This window comes from Eucyclogobius newberryi, unplaced genomic scaffold, assembly GCF_026437365.1.
Source record: "Eucyclogobius newberryi isolate DKJ021-1_F unplaced genomic scaffold, fEucNew1.0.hap1 SCAF_8, whole genome shotgun sequence".
NCBI lineage: Eukaryota > Metazoa > Chordata > Actinopteri > Gobiiformes > Gobiidae > Eucyclogobius > Eucyclogobius newberryi.
The window spans coordinates 20,747,597-20,766,563 of record NW_027316500.1 but is presented as its reverse complement, the minus strand read 5'-3'; the positions used below and the strand labels follow the sequence as shown (position 1 = coordinate 20,766,563).

Genomic DNA, 18,967 nt, shown 5'->3' with positions numbered 1-18,967 from the left:
ATAAACTGTGAAAATATGCATTTGGCGCTGTATGTTCACTAACTTTTTACACTGAACAGCTTAAATAAATGATCTTTTCCACTGTCTTTGATGTAGTAAAAATGTTTGCACTGGCTGTATTTGGTGTGTCCGGACTTTTCATAGCACTGACTTGTAAATAGTTAATGAGTCCTGAAGCGAGTCATGGGTAGTGCGGGATGTGACACCCCGTTTGGGGCTGGAGTGTTTGGAGAGGTGAATTGGAGCTGACAGGACAAGCTCAGCGCCGCCAGCCAAACAACAGCAACTCTGCCACCCGCCACCACTGGAGCTCAGCGAGGAGTCAAAGAGGCTGTTTCTATGACCAAACTATACACGTGCAAGTGTATATGACCCCCAAAAGTGTCACATACAAAGCTCATATCAAACATAATTTCACAGATAGAGACAAGCGGCAAATCAACTTAACATTTAATCCACGAGTTTCAAAGTGATGGACATTTTGGGCCAATGCAATAGCAAATCATAATTTCTTTTTAAATGGTCAAAAGTCCTCAAAATGACTTCTACAATCATTTAAGTCATGTGAATAAAACCTATGAATTACACTCTTTCACCCCAAACTTTTTCTTTGTCCAAAAACCTGCACTTTTACAATGTATTATGTCTATTCTTTTATTCTCATAATTGACAGTTGCTCTAGTGCTTAAATAGTTTATATTCATCTCGGTTCACCTTGAATTTACACATGCACAGGCCACCGTACACACTATAAGAGTTACGTGGAATAAAATGACCCTATATACATTCTATTATTGTATTTTTCTCATTATTTCTGGGCATATTGTTCCACTTCACATTGGTATAGATATTTCCATTACTATTACTGAGAGTGACAAGACTCCTGGATAAGCGCTCAATATGAGATCAAAATTGCCTCGGCTTAGACTGGATTCATGTGGTGCCAAAAACAATGAAAGAGACATTTCAGGTTGTGAAACGTGCAATAACACTTGTCAGCTCAACAGAGAAGAAACAATTCAATGTGTTTCAAAAGTAAAACAAGTACTTTTTGTCAAGTTGAAATAGAAGGACCAACAGGAATGGAAACACACACAAAACATTTGAGAAAGACATATTACGCTTTCAACTGGTTTGTGATGATTTGTAACATGATTTTTGTTCATCGTAAAACGCAATGTGTGTGTGACAAACAAACAAACAAACAAACAAACAAACAAACAAACAATACAGAAAGGTACCAAGCATGGTTTTGACCTATTGTTTCAAATTAGATACAGTATAACAGCTAGATCCAGACTGTCTGTATTCTCAAAAATAGCTCACAGTCTGGTCGTTACCTCCTCGAATGTTAAAGGGAGAATATTATGCATTTTGTCTATTGTTATTAGCCTTTAAACATGCTCTTGAGTGCCTTTAGTGGCATCTCCTGTTTTAGAATTAAAGAGAAAATATTTATAACACAACACAATATTACGTTGGAATCTCCAGCACCGCAAACTGTGTAATTCAAGAGTTTCATAGAATACGCTGTCGGTTTACTTTGTGGCGCACCGTGAAGAATCTCAGAGCCACGTCAGAGCTACGTCAGTTAGCGAGGAAACGTCAGTAATCGCGGAGCTGTAGATAACTGAGCTGAGATAATTGTTTTTGGTTGTTGGAGAGGGGAGGATTTTCTAACCAGGATTCCTCAAACTAACTACTACCTCATGTATGTTTTTGATGAGGGAACAATGTTAAAAAAGGGTTAAAAGCTCCAAAAAGAATATTAGCAGTGACATGTGGGCCCCGGATAAGCGGAAGGAAATGGATGGATGGATGGACATGTGGGAAACAAACAAGCTTATTGGTCATTTAGAGCTAAATTAAGCCTAAAACCTTGGATTAAAGCTGCATTATCCTGCATTACTTTTCTCATAAATTAGTAAATATTGCTTTATCTCCAGACAGCAGAACTTTGTGTCAATTCTCAGACCCGTGCATGCTGTCTTAATCTAAAGATGAAACAAAGAGCCATGTGAGTCACTTTATAACACTTTGGGATGAGAGCAGATTGGCTGTCGTTTCCGTCTGAAATAACTGTATAAGATAAGATAAGATAATCCTTTATTGTCCACACATGGACTGGACATTTGGAGATTTAACAGTTTGAAAATAAGGTACCCCAGCTTTAAAGGGGCTGTCCCCGAAGTAAAATCTCTGCATAAAAGGAGGCGTGCTGTTAGCATGTTAGTTAGCTTTACCGTGACAGAAATAAATCCGCTTTGGGCTGTGGAAGTTGTGAAAAGCTCTTACGAACTTATTGCAGTGAATATTTAGGATGCTGTGAATGCGTTAGAAAAGTGAGCAATACGTGTGGACTGCTGCAGAGAGGAAAAAACAGTTTTGTCACATTTGTAGACAGGAAAAATTAGGTGCAGCGCCTTTAGCAGAGTTTAGTGATTCACTCATTGATTCTACAGCACATGCTCAGGTTTAGGCCTTTTCTCTCTCATTTAGACACTTCATTTTACACCATGGGCCTGCATCTGGACAGAAAGAACATATCATGTACTATAATTGATACAACTGTGAATTCACACCTCTAATGACATTATAAGGGCTTTTTCTGTAAAAGCTTTTATAGGCAGAGCGTGTGGGCGACAGTTCCATGTACTGTGTTCAAGGTGGTCTCAAGGTACATGTAAACACCTGTATATTTCCTTTACATTGTGACCTGGCATTTGCATTCAGAGCAGTGAGAAAAACTAAAATCTTAAGTGAGGTTTAACCCTTTGTGCTTCCATTACAAGCAAGCGTGGAACAAATGTCAAGGGCAAGAGAAAAGTATACATTAAAACTAAGATTACACTGCCCACTCTGTCAACAATATAGTATTACTGTAAAGGATTAAACAAATAAATCAACTTGGGTTAAAATCTGACATATTCCCGTTCCAGTTTGCAACAAAACTCTTGCTTCTCTCTTTCTCATTACAATTGAATTTGATCCCGTTGTGGCTGAAAAAGTGCACATGCTATTTATTTTTCGGGGGGGATTTACCACCTGCTCGTTTCCCTGGAGATGTTATAGCTTTGCTGTTTGCATGGATGGAATATTACACAGTATGACATTAGACCTGTTTTTCCCGCATTTATTCAAATGCAGGTGTTTTAATTATGTCCATGGAGATATATAAGTCGAATGCCAGATGTCATCAGAATTCTAGAATGGAGGTAAATGGAGGAAAAAGGAAGTAAAGCTCTGAATGCTATTGCTTTGTCTACGTGGAGATTAATACCATAGTTGATATGTAAATTGCATTAATATACCAAGGACACCTCCAGCCCAGTCCTTGTTATCTGGCCTACGTAATCAGAGGTCATAATGGTCTTTATAACAAAAAATAAGCAACAACATTGAAATTCCAGAGTAGAAATATTGCTTGATTTTCTGTGATAAAGGATACATGGAAAAAATTATTTTTAGTCTCAAAATTGTATCTGCACTTCAACGGGCTCAACATTTCTGCGAGCAGTCTTCCAGTAAAACCTCAAAAATGCTCAGTAGTCTCCTATTACATACACAAATAATGTAAAATACTACCGTAAATGTCTTTAAAACGGCAAGTGACCTGCAAGTGAGTGGTTTTAATTTGACAAAAACATCTTGATTTTTCACATTATGTTCCACTTCACTTTTTCATCCATGCTGGAATTTAGAACGTTTTATTAGAAGATTCCATGCAAAGCAATAGCATTTCCATGGCGACAAACAAAGGCGCGAGAGAGATCTTCCTACACCTGTACACCTATAACCAATTTGAATTTACGTGATGGATTCCACAGCACACAACACAACGTCACCATCATCTAACAAACAAAGCTGAATAAAACATTTGAAAGCATGTGTCAGAATACCAGGATGTCCATTTCTCCCTCTGAGGAGAGATGGACATCTACATAAAAGCCACATCAGATTTGTTGCTCGACACATAAAAGCGCAGTATAAAAAGCATGCTTTCTCCTTTATTACCTGCCTCTTGTTGGCTTTGAAGTGCCAGCAGAGTCTCCAAAACCTGTACCATTGTCACGCCATAAATATGCATGGCACTCCGTCAATAGTCCTCTCCCTAATGGACATCAAGCCCACTAGTTGTTTACCTGCTCCGTTCCGCTTCCTTCCCCGCGGCAAATACCGAGGTAATGAAGTTTTCATAATGTCTGCAATTAAAAACCTGCAAGAATAACAGAGCAGCGCTTTGGCTAACGGTTATGACACCTTTTAAAATAATCATTCAGAACGGGGTGAATGCCAATGAGATCGATCAAACGAGGAGGTAGGAGTGAAACGGGCGGCGATTACGGTCTCTTCTAGAAGTTGGGTTGGATAAGTCTTCAATAGGTCTGTTTCATCACTGTCGCTGCAGAAGACACTTTTCTGACACTTGTCCTCAGCTCAATCAGGACATTCAGGTACGTTACTATTGACAGGACCATCAAGAGACACAGCTTGATATTGACCAGGCCGGCTTTGTCCGCGAGACCTGAATGAATCAAAACAGCTGTGCAGTTTAGAGATTTTTTTGTCGTTGAATGAGGCTTTGAATTTTCCACAGGATGAGTTGGATGTCGATTGAACAAGATGGCGTGGATGGATCGCGACGTGGCAATTTGGCAAAGCATGGAAGCCGTTCTTTCTCGACGATGAATCGTTTAATATTGGACATTTTGCACTCGGCGCCTCATTCCGTCGAGCATTCAGGCTGAGTGAGAATTTCATATTTAGCGTTGAAGAATATCTGTTTTTATTCAAATGAGGATCTTTTCAATCACATGTGTTACTTGTTAACTTGTACCTTGAGTGAAGCAGGATTTCGCTGGTGAAATAGTGATAAATCGCTCTAGCTTGAGATCGTCGTTCCTTCCCGAGAACGCCTCTTCTGTGAAATTGTATTCTTTATGTGTGAAAAGTGTTGTGCTGATTTCTTTGAGTGCATGCTGGTCTTGTGCTTGGCAAGGTAAAGTCGATTGCTTTGTTAATCAATATAGAAACAAGCTAAAATTGTATAGGTGAGATGAAGGAAAGTTGGTCTTGAGTCACTGCGATTATGAGCGCTGCTGCTGGGATAATCTGAGCTGCACGGTTTGGGAGGACGAACTCCACAGAGAGAGGCCTAAGCCAGTAAGAGAATGGAGACTGGACGTCCTTATTGTGAGGTGAGAGTCTGTGGCAAATAATGTGATATGAAGTTAGATTACTCATTTTTACTAAAACATGTATAAAGTGAAGATTCCTGCTTGTTGGATCGTTTTGGTAAAGGGGATTTTTCTCTCCTCCAACTATAAAGAATGCCCTGGAATGCCACTCGAACATGTCATTTCCGCTTTCCATTCGAGGTAACGTGATTTATTACAACAAAAATAATCACCGATGATAATCACCACAAAAAGTAGATCTGAGTGGTTGAATCCCACATAAACCATGTAAACATCATATTTCTTTTGCCTTCAATTTAGAATTAGTTGTATTGTTTTGAAATAATGTGTCTGAAATGTTCTGACGAAGAAACTCATGTTCAAGTGGGAAATAACTGTCCTCAATAACTGCTTCCTAGCAACCATATTGTAAACAAGCGCCAAAGCGCCCCTAATTTCCACAAAAAAACTGAAAAATGTGTTCCTTGCGCACTACATGTTTTTGCAATTAACACGGAATTGTGTGTTCTGATTACACAGAGGCTCCTGTTTAGAGGCGTTTTTGTCTTGCACGAAGAGCTTGTTTTTGTCATTTTCAACTTTAGCTTCCAACTATTTTTCACAAACTTTCTCTAGAGTCGTGTGAATTATATGACTAATATTCAGCACCAATGAAATAATAATTAGAAAAAACCTGTCATATTCACTTTGGCTTTTGACATGGTTCAGTTTTACTCATGCAGTTACCAACACAAGACAGAATCTCTTGTGTCCAGACCCCGAAATACTGACTGCTGCTCTTCTATTTCATACACTCCCAAAACAGCTCCATGCAAGATAAGAAAAATAGGAAATCTGCCGTGGGTATAGAGAGCGACTGAGCAGGAATCAAGACGGATGAGATGGAGCAAGTTCAATCTGTTCGGCCTGAATAAAATCACACAGAAAATCACATCGGGATACAACTGCACCCAAAGGAAAGTGCCTCACGATTAGATCACACACACACAAAAAAATAAAAAAGATCTTTACTATAAAAGCACATAAGACAGACCACTATCTCTTTTAGTAGATGCACAAGATACAAAACACGCCTTGTTCCTCTTCACTTTCAATTTAAATACGAATAGGCGAAAATGGGTAATCTTGACTTGGAGATTGTCTAGATAACAAAAAAAAGACAAACGATTATCAGTCCCCATCTGCTAATATTACGAGCTTTCATATAGGGAGCCCTGTGGAACACGTAGGCAGACAGAGTGCGCTACATGATTGCGCGCACAGCTACGGGACTTCGCTTGCTTACATTTTTTGCATGCGTTTAGGATGATGGATGTAGTGAGGGGGAATAAATAGAGATTGTGCAAAAGTGCTGTTCATTTTTCATCTAACTATCAGAGAGGAGAGAAGCAGCCACATGTGCGCTCTGCCATTACTCCTCCTCTGTCAGAGAACGGAGGAGGCGTCTATCCGCACGCAATTAACGTTAAGCAAAGTTAATTGTCCAACCCAACAATGTACTCCAGACTGTTAAATTGGATATTTAAGGAGTTGAGTAATTGGCGTTAACAAAGTAATTGCTTAAATGTATTGAATACCAAGGAAAAGCAAGGATCAGCTGCAGTATACAGTGGTTTGTATAGAGTCGTGTATAAATATGTAGGTAATTATTACTTCGAGACATACACGCATCGAAGGACAAAAAAGTAATTAAATACAGAGCAGGATTCTGTTTAAAAAATGACACTCTGGGTCATGGACACTTTTTTAATTTGTCTTAACAATACAGGTTCAGAGAAAAACGATGCCACAGAATACATACGTCCTTGAACACGTGTGGTCGAGGTATTGCATCACTCTACATAGATTTTTGTAGATGGAACATTAAAGCATAAAAGCCTCCAGCTCCAATGGCCCCCTGCTGAAAAATGGTGTGTGATTACTGGCTTGGGTGAAATATTGCGTTACTTATTCTTTTGAATGTCACATAAAAGCACTCTGTTGCTAAAAATACTATAGTTTTCAAAAGTTTAAAAAGGTTGGTTTGAGATTTGACTTCCTGGTTGGTCATGTGCAGCAGATTTGACATATAGAGAGGTCATTCTATAACAGAAATATATGGTAACAACATTATTTAAACCAACATTGATGACCTGCATGATTCCATAGAAATAAATGGTTAACACTATTCTTCTGAACATTCCCCATGCAGATAGATACAGTGGAATAATATAGCCAAAGGAACATGGAAACAAGCACCTCCAAGCCAAGTCAGGTTTATGGAGATGCAAGCTCATTCACAGTAACAACAACACCAACATATTGCCTTTTTAGCCCCCGTAATTAACACTTTTCTTTGCATACTGTCACTTAGTAAAGCGTAAAATTGTAATAAGCATTTACTATCCCCACTAAGGCCACAGTTATTTTATCACTTGGTTTACGGATCCGCCGCACTTAGATTATTGATTTCTACAATATAAATAAAATAAATTATTATAATTTTTTTTAGTAAGTCAAAAGATAAGAAGCAATTTTTCGTCAAAATCCTGCGTGAGTCTGGGACGAAGCGGCTCCGTCAAGCGGCTCCGTCAAAAATCTTTTGAAATTGAAATTCTATTTATATTTTGCCCGCCTGTTCAATATATTTCATTTAAAAATCCGTAAACCAAGTAATAAAATAACTGCGGCCTAAAGAAAGTAATACATGAAAGCCTGTCAGCACTAAATACAAACCTGGAAGATAGGAAAAAAAACCTAAAAACTATTTGTAAGAAAAACAGATTTTTCATTGTTATGTCTGGTTAATAAGAGTAGTAAAATGGCCCATAGAAGGTGCACTGTTTATGGCAGGAAACAGCAGCTCGGCGCGGCCCGGTGGATGGAGCCGCAGCTGCGCCTCAGTCCACACACACCAGGTTTCAGATCTGGTTTCAAACCCAATCGAGATTTAGGCCCGGGACCAGCCATAGTTAGCAGCACTCTGCCGGCCCATTACTGGATCATTAAAGCATCGCGGCTCGGCTTGGCGTGTCATCCTTTACAATTGGCAGGAAGTTGGCGACGCCTTTGCCAGATTTAGCCTGATAACAGAGCCATTTTGGATACTTAGGTGAGGCCGAGAGGGATGAATGTGACGGCTAATAATGGAACAATGGGGATTTTCTGACAGCAATAATGTGCAGAAATACAGCAGGAGGTTTACGATCACATATTGTTAGTCCATTTCTGACTCTATAATACATGCAGTAATATGTTACTGTTATTATCATTTGTACAACTGTCAAAACATTCGATGGCAGAGATAAACCTGCCATAATGAGCAAGTGTCAAAACTACTTTTGCTCTTTTAATTTTACAATCCTTTTCACAAGTTTTCAAGTACATTTTAACACATTTTTGATAAGACTACAAAATATAATCTGACGTCAGTAAAATTACAAAATAATACATAGGGATATTCATGGTTTGTCATCATTGCTCACCTCTAGGGCTGTAGAGGGAAAACTGTGACTAGTTGACTAATCTCTAAAACATGCAAGGACAATGGTAATATTAAATCCAATTAAAATAATACAAGAAAATTCATCAATATTACACTTCATTTGTAAATATTCTCTCTCTTTACAAGCCTTCAGTCACCACATTTCAACCTTGATTTGCTTGAAAATGTATTTTAAAAAGCTCAATATAGAAATAATTGAAAAATATTTGCTCACGAGTCAGCGACTAAAATAATTGTTAGTTGCAGCTCTTCCCACCCTTTCTTTTGAATATGCATATACCAAACTATATCTGGTAATTGACTAGTTTTATCATAATTATTGTATATGTATAAATTCCTTAGTATAATAAGCTACATTTAAAATAGATATAAAGGTATACTTATATGCAGCAGCACTTTTACTTAAGTACAAATATTTAAGAGCTCTTTCCACCACTGTTTTTTAACAACTGTAGTGATAGTTTACAGGCTTTCCCAAGGCTCACTGGCTGAAAATGGTCTCAAATAGGACCAAAATACACATTTTATTCCAAAAGTAATTGTTACATTCTGTTTGTAATAAAATGAATGGCACAAATTGCAAGTGGAGCTGCTTTCCACACGGTTGACATTTACAGAGAAAACTGCCAGGCTGATGAAACTGCAGAAACGATGCCGGCTTAATATGCAACAAGATTTGTGAGCGATGACTGTATGACGCTGTGTGCAGAGTCCGCTCATCTAAGGCGCCCAATCCCGCTGAAATGAATTGGCCGTTCTCAATGAAGACCTTCATGTATGCTGGAATCATTAGCCATATCTGCTTAGAGTGGAGCTGACACATCAATAAGAGCCAACAGGAACCCAAACAACAATAACAGCATCGATCACTCTGCAGCAGGCGAGATGCACAGAAAACTCACAGAAGCCGTCCAGGAAATAGTATTTCAGTCTTCATTACCGATTCTAACCTAAAAGACGCCTCATCTAAGAGCCATCAGGCCAGGGGGAAAATGGAGTGCATGCAGATAAACGATGATGGAACGGGAGAAAAGCGGGGCTGAAAAATGAGGAGAGAGGTTTAGGACAAGAATGAATGGGAGAGCGGCGAGGGACGGGGAGCTGGCCAAGGGAGAGATCAGAGGGCCACATAAAAGGGAGGCGAAACGAGCGACTCCGGGGGCTGCGCTGCTTTGGACTGACGGCAAGGGTCTCTCAGGAGGGGGCGGGATGTGCAATCACGCCTGCTCCACTCCACATGCAGAGGGGACATAATCACATGACCTCAGCCTTCAACTCCACTCGAGCGTAATCAGGGTTAGGAATCACGGGGAGGCACGGCTCTGAGGTGTACCAGTGATATCACGATGACAATGTTGGATGAAGTCAGGAACATTAGGGGGCGCTCACACTTGCCGTTAATTGTTCCTAAATTGAGCCCATTTTAGTCCTGATGCAGACTCTTATTGGTCCTTTCCCAGCCCTTGTTATTTCCTGATCCAGTCCAGGTTTATTTTCGGGTTTAGTTCTGGTTTAGTCCCCATTTTGACGTGTTGACTGTGGACTCGCCCCTAAACAACACATTTTTAACACTTAATAATATAGTGGGACAGGCAAATATTGTGAGATGAGCACTGGACCATCTGTGACTAAAATTATAAGAGATTTTTCTCACTTTATATTAACTGCACTAATTTACCTTAGTAAAGCATGATCAAAGACTTTATTCAATGAGCAAATAGTGTATTAAGGCTTAGTAACTACATAATTAAGGTTTATAAGTGATAACTATTTGTTCACTCTTTGTTCATGTTTTACTAAGGCAGGATTAGGTTTAGTTATTGAGTGTCTGCGTGATGTCACGCAGACACTATATGTTCTTGTATTTCACGTATTTTGTATTATTATATTTTCCATTTAGCCAGTTTCAACTCCTTAACGCTTCAACCGATTTCAACAAGTTATACCTCATTATGATCGCTTTCACAGTAGTACGTGTGCTATTACTTTTTGACATTTGAACAACTTGTACTTTTTGCAGAATCTTCAAAAGTATTAGTACTTTTTCCCCATTTAAATGAATTTGGGCATTATGAGTGTCTGCGGAATTCTTTAGGCTTCATTCTTTAGACTTTATTATTTAGAATTTTGGGACGGAGCCGGTCGAGCGAGAGAGAGAGAGAGAAGGGGGGGTGAGACGCAGACACTCCAGTAATGGCTTCAGCCATTGCAGATTTTCTAGTTATAAAGTGTTACAGATTTTTCTTTTGAATCATTCATGAACTATTTTATGTCCCTGAACTAACAGCATGATATAATCTGAAAACAAAGAAAAAATTGAAAATCTAAACTAATAAGCAAACTTTTCTCAACTTTTAAGCAAAACAGATAAGTACATTACAACAGTTAAATCTGTTCAAGTTCAATAAAAATGGATTAATCCATTCTTGAGAAAGTCCCCTTTGCTGTTATTAATAATATGTGTTGAAGAAGATGGCATCAAAAGGAAAAAGATACAACTTTGTGACAAATTTTCAAAACAGAGATTAACTCTTCAAATGCTTCAAATGCTTTACAAACGCCTTAGAGACTGGAATCAGAATAACATTTATTGCCTTTGTCGATGAAGAAACTAGCAACTTACTTCAGCACAACATTGAAAATAAAAATAGTAACATATAATTTATGATAAAATAGTAAAGTGTTGAGCTAAATTTAACATAAACATGTACAATCAGAACAAGTGCAAAAATAGCAGCGCAAATGACATTAAGACACTACAGGTGTTATTAAGTGTTAAGTTAATCAAAAATCAACCAATACAGTATCACTAAACATAATACCATGACGTATCTGCATTATATCCGTAGCACTACAAAGACAAAAGGGACTGACATGACCTTTTAGCCGCTTTCCTGCTTCAATCACAGACGCGCTTGATGTTCATCTGACATACACTTCATCTTGATTGACAGGGGAAAATGACACATTCTCCTATATTCATGTTTTGTGCTGCTAATGGTGGTGCCAGGCAGTGGGCAGCCGCACACACATGTCGGTCAGTGGGCAACAACACCGAATGCATTTGGATCTTGTTATTAGGCCTGGCTGTCCCCTTCTGCCTCTAATGATTCACACAGAGTGCCACATGCTAGTGCACTCTCTGCCCCCTCCTCTGTTTGTGTGCCTCTCAAATCAGACACACTGGGGGTGCAAACTCACAGCTCTGTCACTGCTGGCCACCACACCTACACATGGGATCTGTCCAACACAATGGAACAAATGTGGATATCTGATGTGTCCTGCAGATGTGGCCGATAAGCGTCACTTGATATTGATCTTAAGATGCTAAAATCCATAGTTTAATGGTTTTAATATTTGTTTTAATGTTTAATTGTTGAATAATAAGACAAATCAAATGCACAGAGAGAGACTTTAGCAGTGCAGAACATTGTTTACTGCCAAATATTTTCAAAAGGATCTTCAAAACTGCTTTTGGTTGAAAAAAGAAAAAGAAAAAGAAAAAGCGCAGTTTGTTGAATTGAATGAACTGAATTAGGACATCCAAAATAACAACACATAATCAGAGAATAGCACTTTCAAAACTTTTTCTTCCTGAAGTAAAATTCACAATAATGGCTGTTAATAGACCTAGTTTCTTTTAAGAATGTATGATGCACACTTTAGCCTTATTTAGAGATTATCAACTGCTCTAGTCTACCTAATATAAACTAGACATAGGTTTGGTATAATTTAGGTTAACTTTACTGAATCCTTCATGACATTTTATAGAAGTTTTTCAACAAACACCAGCAAAAGTGGTGAAATTACGTCTACACTAAAATGCATTTGACGTCATGTGGATAGAGTAGCATGTATTTGCAAAAGAAGAGAGACACTTCAAAAAATAACAATCAGGAATTAGATTCATAACAAAAAATGAAAAGTTCCAAAAGTATAATCCGTCCCCCTCACCCCTCTGTCGCTGTTCCAGCAGAGGGCACTCACGGACACATGTAAAACCTGAGCTTCTGCAGTCATTCAACACACAAACCCACTTAACCGCCAACAGACCACTGCCTTGCGGGCAACATTGATTGATTTACCCACTCAATTCCAAAACTATACCCCCCCTATACCCCCTATGCATTCTTATGAGACGACACATGGAACATCCCCCCAGAAATAAAACCAGTTCCAACAGTGACCCCGGCAAACAGGTGTCCCGCAGGCTTCCGTTCAGCGCCGTATTAAGTGCTGCATCTTCCTGACAACACTTAGATATAACAAAGCGCACGGCAGCCAGGGGAAACCGTGGGACGCCACTTTTTAAGGACTGAAATTGAGTGTCCTAACTTGAGAGAGGTTTTGTAAGAGTGCCCAGAGAAAATGAGAAATACTTTAATTCCACTTTCTCCACACAGTAAGTGGCCACAGCGCGCCATTGTTTAAGAAAGGGCTATTTTCATCAGGTGCTCGGCGTATATACCTGCTATTCTCTGCTGCCTACGGAGAGTGTGTGTGAGAGAGGTGAGAACGCGTCTCCAGGCAAAAAGCTCCTCAAATGGACTTCAATATAGGAGAGCCTTTGTGCCGTCAGCTATAATGGATGTGTATCGGGAGGTAGAGGTGTTGTGTAACTTCTCCACTGTGCACTGCTTGGGAAGAGGCTAATTTTTATATTATGCTAACAGCCACTTACAAATACTTCACACATCAGGAAGTAGATATTAGGAAATAAGCTTTAAACTATAGCAACGTCTAGTGATTTTGATAATCATGACATTTGTACAACAGTAATGTGAACTAAATCAAAAAAAGCATTAAAGGTGCACTAATATGAGTGAAGTACATGTTTTAGTTAGAACTGTTGGACCATGACAGGAACACAATGTGATAGTTACAAGCAGGAGCAGTGATGGAGAGTGACACAGTACTGTAGCCTATTTCATCTCAAGTAGTTGTACTTTACTAAGGTATTTTACAGTTGATACTTTTCTACTTTCTTGAAAAAGGACTTTCAGTACGCTTTGAGGGTTTGTTCTTTGTGGTTATTTCATTGTGACATCATTATTCAATATTTTGAGTTCAAGTCTTGGCTTTGAGCAAACAAAACTTTTACTTTTAATTGTTTTTTTGACCGTATCTTTTCTGAAATAAAAAAAACGGAGTACTTCATCCATTGTGGGGCAGTCGTTTCTACATGGTTCTTATCTAACTCCACCCATTTAGTCACTTGTCTCACTCAAATATTGCACAAATATGTCAACAACTGCCTAGGATAATCACATACAGTTCTAATTCAACTACACTCCTGATTGGACATAAAAAAACATGTCTACCAGTTCCTTCTATATGATCAGTGTTATCCCAAACAAATGCCCTATAGGAAATAGCCTTCTAATTTACGTTCACAAATATTGGCTTTCACAAAGGGCATTTACCTGAACTAGAATAATTGATTTGCTTTGAAACAATGCCAGCTTTTCCCTCCCACTAGGGCGGCAAAATATGTTGCAATCAAAACTATAATTTGAATCGCCGCAATTAGCAAATAGCAAGAGCTGCAATTATTTAGTAAACATAATTTTCCTTTGCTAACAACAAATGACATGGTCTTATTGTGTAGAAATAACTGCTAACTCTGTAATTTAGACTTTTGCGAAGGATGAGATTCTTTGTATTGGTTTAGCGACTCAGTCTTCTCTCAAATGTTCCAGGACACGTTTAAAATATTAACTTTGAACAAAATCTAACCCAGAATCAAATCACTGTTCGTTGTTCATCCCAAAATGGTTCAGCCCAAACTCCCACATATATCAGCTGCTTCTGGGTCAATCCTGGCTCGTTCTTTGGACCAATTTTGAAAGATACTAACAACTACAGACAAAGAAACGCCCCACAAGACCTGCCATTTTGGAGATAAGAGGCAATCACAATTTAGTCCTTGACGCACTGAAATCCTCACACTTTTTACTCGTTTTGTGCTTTGAACGTATCAACCTGGAGGACGAAATGTTCACTTGCCGCCCAATTATCCGTAAGAGGTGCATCAACGAAGAGAAAACATGTGATGTGTAATAAACGGTCATGACATGTCAAAGTGCTTACCCTTTTTACGTCTTTGCCGAATGTCTCGCTGTAGCTCGTCCCCAGGATCTCGAATTGCACGTGCGAGTTGGAGCCTTCAGCGCGGAAGTCCATCAGCCCCGTGAGGCCACTGATGCGCCCCTGGAATGAGACGGACAGAGAGCGGACGGCAAAGTTAGCAACGTGTCCATATGTGCGGCGAGGTCGAGAGACAAGGCCGCACGTGCTGCCTGGAGCTCCGTTATGGCGATGTCCCACTGTGAGCGAAAAGAAAACTAAAAGGCAGAGCTGACTCGCATGTCAAGTCTTGTAACGATGCACAAAAATGGGTTTGATTTTAGGTTTTAATCCCAATGCCCTCCTCTTCTCTCTTCTTCTCTTTCCTGCTGCTTTCCAGTTGTCCTCGGAGATTGGAACTCGGTACATTAGAGTTTATGTTCGATTTAAATAATACAAAACAGGAAAGTGCACAAATCAGGCAAAATGTTGATCCAATTAAGTTCATTTGATAGCCTGGACAGTTTTACTATATTTGGAATTAGTAAATCAACATTTGAAAGTCAATGTCTGCTTGTGCTACGTGCAGGCGTTAGCGACATTAGCATAACAGAGCATTAGCATAACAGTGCATAACCACAGAGGCTCAAAGCTGTTCAAGAGCAGATTCACAGACAATGGAAAGACAGCAGAGAGCAACTAAACAAAAGTGAAATAAGTACTAACAATAGTTTAACTGTCGGTTGTAGAACGCAAATCCAAACGCAGGTCTCAGGCATGTTTTATCGTCTAACCCGGATAAACTCTGGGTTGTGAAATGTTGTTTGCAAGTAGGAATTTCCGAGATGCTAGAGCAGGGCTATTCAACATAAGGCTCAGGGGCTAAATCAGGCCCACAACCATCTTTCCACACCAAACAAACTGGTTTGGTCTATGTTTAGTTTAATTCCGCTTTAGACCTGATTTGATTATGGGTTAGTCCTGGCTCGGACCTTTCCTGACCCGCGAGCCCCGCCCACATTCTCTTTGAATGCGTAAGGGTCTGGACCCCGTCAAAGCCAATGAAGTCGTCGGTCATCCATTTACCTATCCAATCCCAGTCAAAGGTTTTAACACGTCACACTGGGATACGGAAGTAGCTCTTCACCCCGGTTCCAAACCATTCAAGATGGCGGACCCGGCTCGTGACCGAGTGTTTACTTCTGCTCTCGCTTCGGTTTGAACAATCAGGAAAGTCCGCTCTACTCGCCGTGATGAACGTGCGTTAGATGCGGTTATGCGAAGGGCGTCATCGCGATTCAGGAGACATTTTCTGCGTTCAGAGACGGATATCGCGGAACACGCCTTGTTGACATGGGCTACGTAATATCCGGTTAAGCGTGTCGCGTTTTTGGCGTCACTTCTCTCTTGTCTCTGCTCTCTAAACTCCGCCCTAGAAATTGAACCGTGGTGGTCGAGGCCCAGACCCTCACACAGTTTTTATAAGTAGTTTGCCAAAACGTGTTGGGAATGGCTGGTCAGGCAAGCTCGGACCTGGTTGGTAATAGTTAAGTCCTAGTTTAATTCTGCTTCATGTTATTTCTCACAAAATTCTAATCAGTTGTTATTGTATTAACTCAATTAATTGAAACAGTGTTGGGGATATTTTGTACGACACAAAATGTTGTTACAGCAGTGGCGTGTGGTCCACCTCCGGCCAAGAGGCCTTTGTCCTCAGACAAATCTGGCCCTTGGGAAAATGAAGTTGAATAGCCCTGTGTTAGTGTTCCAGCGTAAATTTACAAGTTGGAACAAGTCGGAATACCCAGCCTATAAGCGAACTAAGCAGCCGCGTAGGGCCCCGAGGCGTTAATAGGGCCCCCAATCTGGCAACCCGTCTTATGAGAAGCGCAAGCGCAGCGTGCGCCACTAGTGTAGTAGCGCTGCTGGCGCGGCAGCGCACACAGCGGTAACATATAACGCACAAACCGCATTTATTTGTAATGACAATCTGGCAACCGAGACACCAAACCTGCGCTGATTGGGCAACTTCATTGTGCGCGAGGAGCTCGAGAGCAAAACATAAACACAACACAACGTGGTCCCTGCGTGGTCCTCATGTCCAGAGGAATATATCCCCCCGATGCCGAAAAACGAAAGAAGAAACTTCTTGACGATGTAAAGAAACTGCAAACTCAACAACACTTTCCAGGTATTGAACTTCTCTTACAAAGAGACGGTTAATGCTGCTGTTTGAAACAACACGATTCTGTCACATTAGTTCGCTCAGGCTGGAGGCGACGAGAGCTCTGCACCGCACATAATATGTGTCTGAATGAAAGATAATAAGCTTAACATTGACACCAGCCCGTGTTAGCTGCGGAGGTGGCGTCTATGCCCGGGTCACTAAGAGGCGGAGATCCGGTCCGGACGAGCGCCGTCTCGTCCAGAACCTCTGACGTGAGACTTTGGAGTGAACAGTGTGCGGCCCCTGTCCCGGGCCCCTGTGCAGCCTCAGTTAGAGATGAGCGGGTTTGAGTTTGCGTCCCCTCTCCCTCACATCACCATGTGTGAGATCAATCGTGACTCGTGATGTCTGTTTTACTTTGACTTCTTAACTTGCAATAAGAGGAACGTAAAGGTTTATGCACGTAAGGTCCATCAGCCAATCACATCGCAGCATTGTTTCATGCAGGAGTCCAGTGTGTGATGTTCTGATCAGAACAAACATTTATATTGTAATTAACTTTTAAAAAGCATCATTAGACTATTTGTTATAAATTATAATAAATTGATAGTGAAAAATAACCAGACATATTATGATTGCGTCTGTTATAGAATAATACTATATATTTTTATATAAAAGTGGCAAAGCTGCAGAAACGCAGTCTCTTCACTATAGCGAGGTTTGGACCTTCACTTCTCGTTCTGGTCATTCTCTGGGAATAACATGTTTGTTTTATCAGTGTTAATTGTTAATCAAGCAATGCTTATGCCATTTGTTTAATTTAATATAACTTGTTTTGTCACTTTAGCAAGAAGGAACAGTTGGGAGCTGTAAAAGATAAATTAGTAAGGATAACTAATACTTTTACATTTTCAGTTAAAATGAATCAATTTGATCATAATTATTTTTCATAGCCAATATTGTATTGAGTAATTAAGTACACTAATGTATTAATAACTGGCTTTAATCATTTTCTCCTGGCACAGTTTCATCACATCATCATTTTATAGCATTACAACCTCAACATTTTACTCTTACTTTAGCCGGCTGGACCACATTAAAATGCACCAGAAGACCCAAAAAAGGTCTGAAAATTTCTGGGGGAGGGCCCCCAGACCCCCCTGTTCATTAGTTTAAACTGCTAATGTGCTAATGTGGCTGTAGACCCTTAAGTCCCACAAATACGCCCAAAAACATATCTGGGACGTGTGTTATTTGTACAGGGAGTAGAGGTGATGTCAGCGGAATACCAAGTTGCATTGTGGGATTTAAGTTAGCAATATTTGAGCTTGTGAGGTGTTGAGAATAAACTAACTGGCAAACAGATGCCCTGGAGTTTTGGTGCGCTTTGTTTGCGTTGAAGAAAGTTCCCATATGTGAATTGTTCACTGACAATGGCAATAAAACTGATTCTGACGACGTGGTGAGGGGCCCCCAAAAATGTTTTCGCTTAGGGCCCCCTGAAGGCTTGGGCCGGCCCTGATATCCAGCCTACAGGGAGCTACTGTGTGAGGCGAAACTTTTATCCAGATTTTATATTGTTGCTTCCTCATCAATACACGTACATGTGTTTTGTTTCATTTGTACATGTTTAACTAAGCGATCAATTCAAGGTCAAAATTCTCTGTTCCACAAGCTCAGTTCAAGAAATGGTGCTCCTCTCTGTTTTTACAGTTCATACACCTTCAGTGGACTCATTTATGTGCTCAAATTGCCATCTGAACACTGCATGATAATCATAATATCTTGCCTTTTTTATTGCCTACATTTAGAGTAATGTAATGGATGCGAATGGAAAATGTTTGTGCATTTTATTATAACAAGTAATTTATGAAGTGAAAATGACTGTCAGAGGTACAAACTTTGACATTGAGTTGTCACTGCATTTGAAGGAGTCAAGGCTTACGTGTTAATGGAAACTATTTAACAACAAGCGATGCATTTTGTATCTTTCTTTTGGCTCCCATTGAAAAAGCCAAATATAACTGAGCTGCAAAGATGGATCATATTTTA

The 18,967-nt window shown here is 39.9% G+C and overlaps 1 protein-coding gene across 1 annotated transcript in view; it reads right to left on the bottom strand.

The window, feature by feature from the left end:
- Positions 1-18,967, bottom strand: part of grid1a (glutamate receptor, ionotropic, delta 1a) — a 380,312-nt gene that overhangs the window by 23,436 nt on the left and 337,909 nt on the right. The window contains exon 8 of the mRNA XM_072436609.1: positions 14,773-14,892. Within this exon, the coding sequence (XP_072292710.1) occupies positions 14,773-14,892 (120 nt within the window). The remainder of the gene's footprint in view (positions 1-14,772; positions 14,893-18,967) is intronic.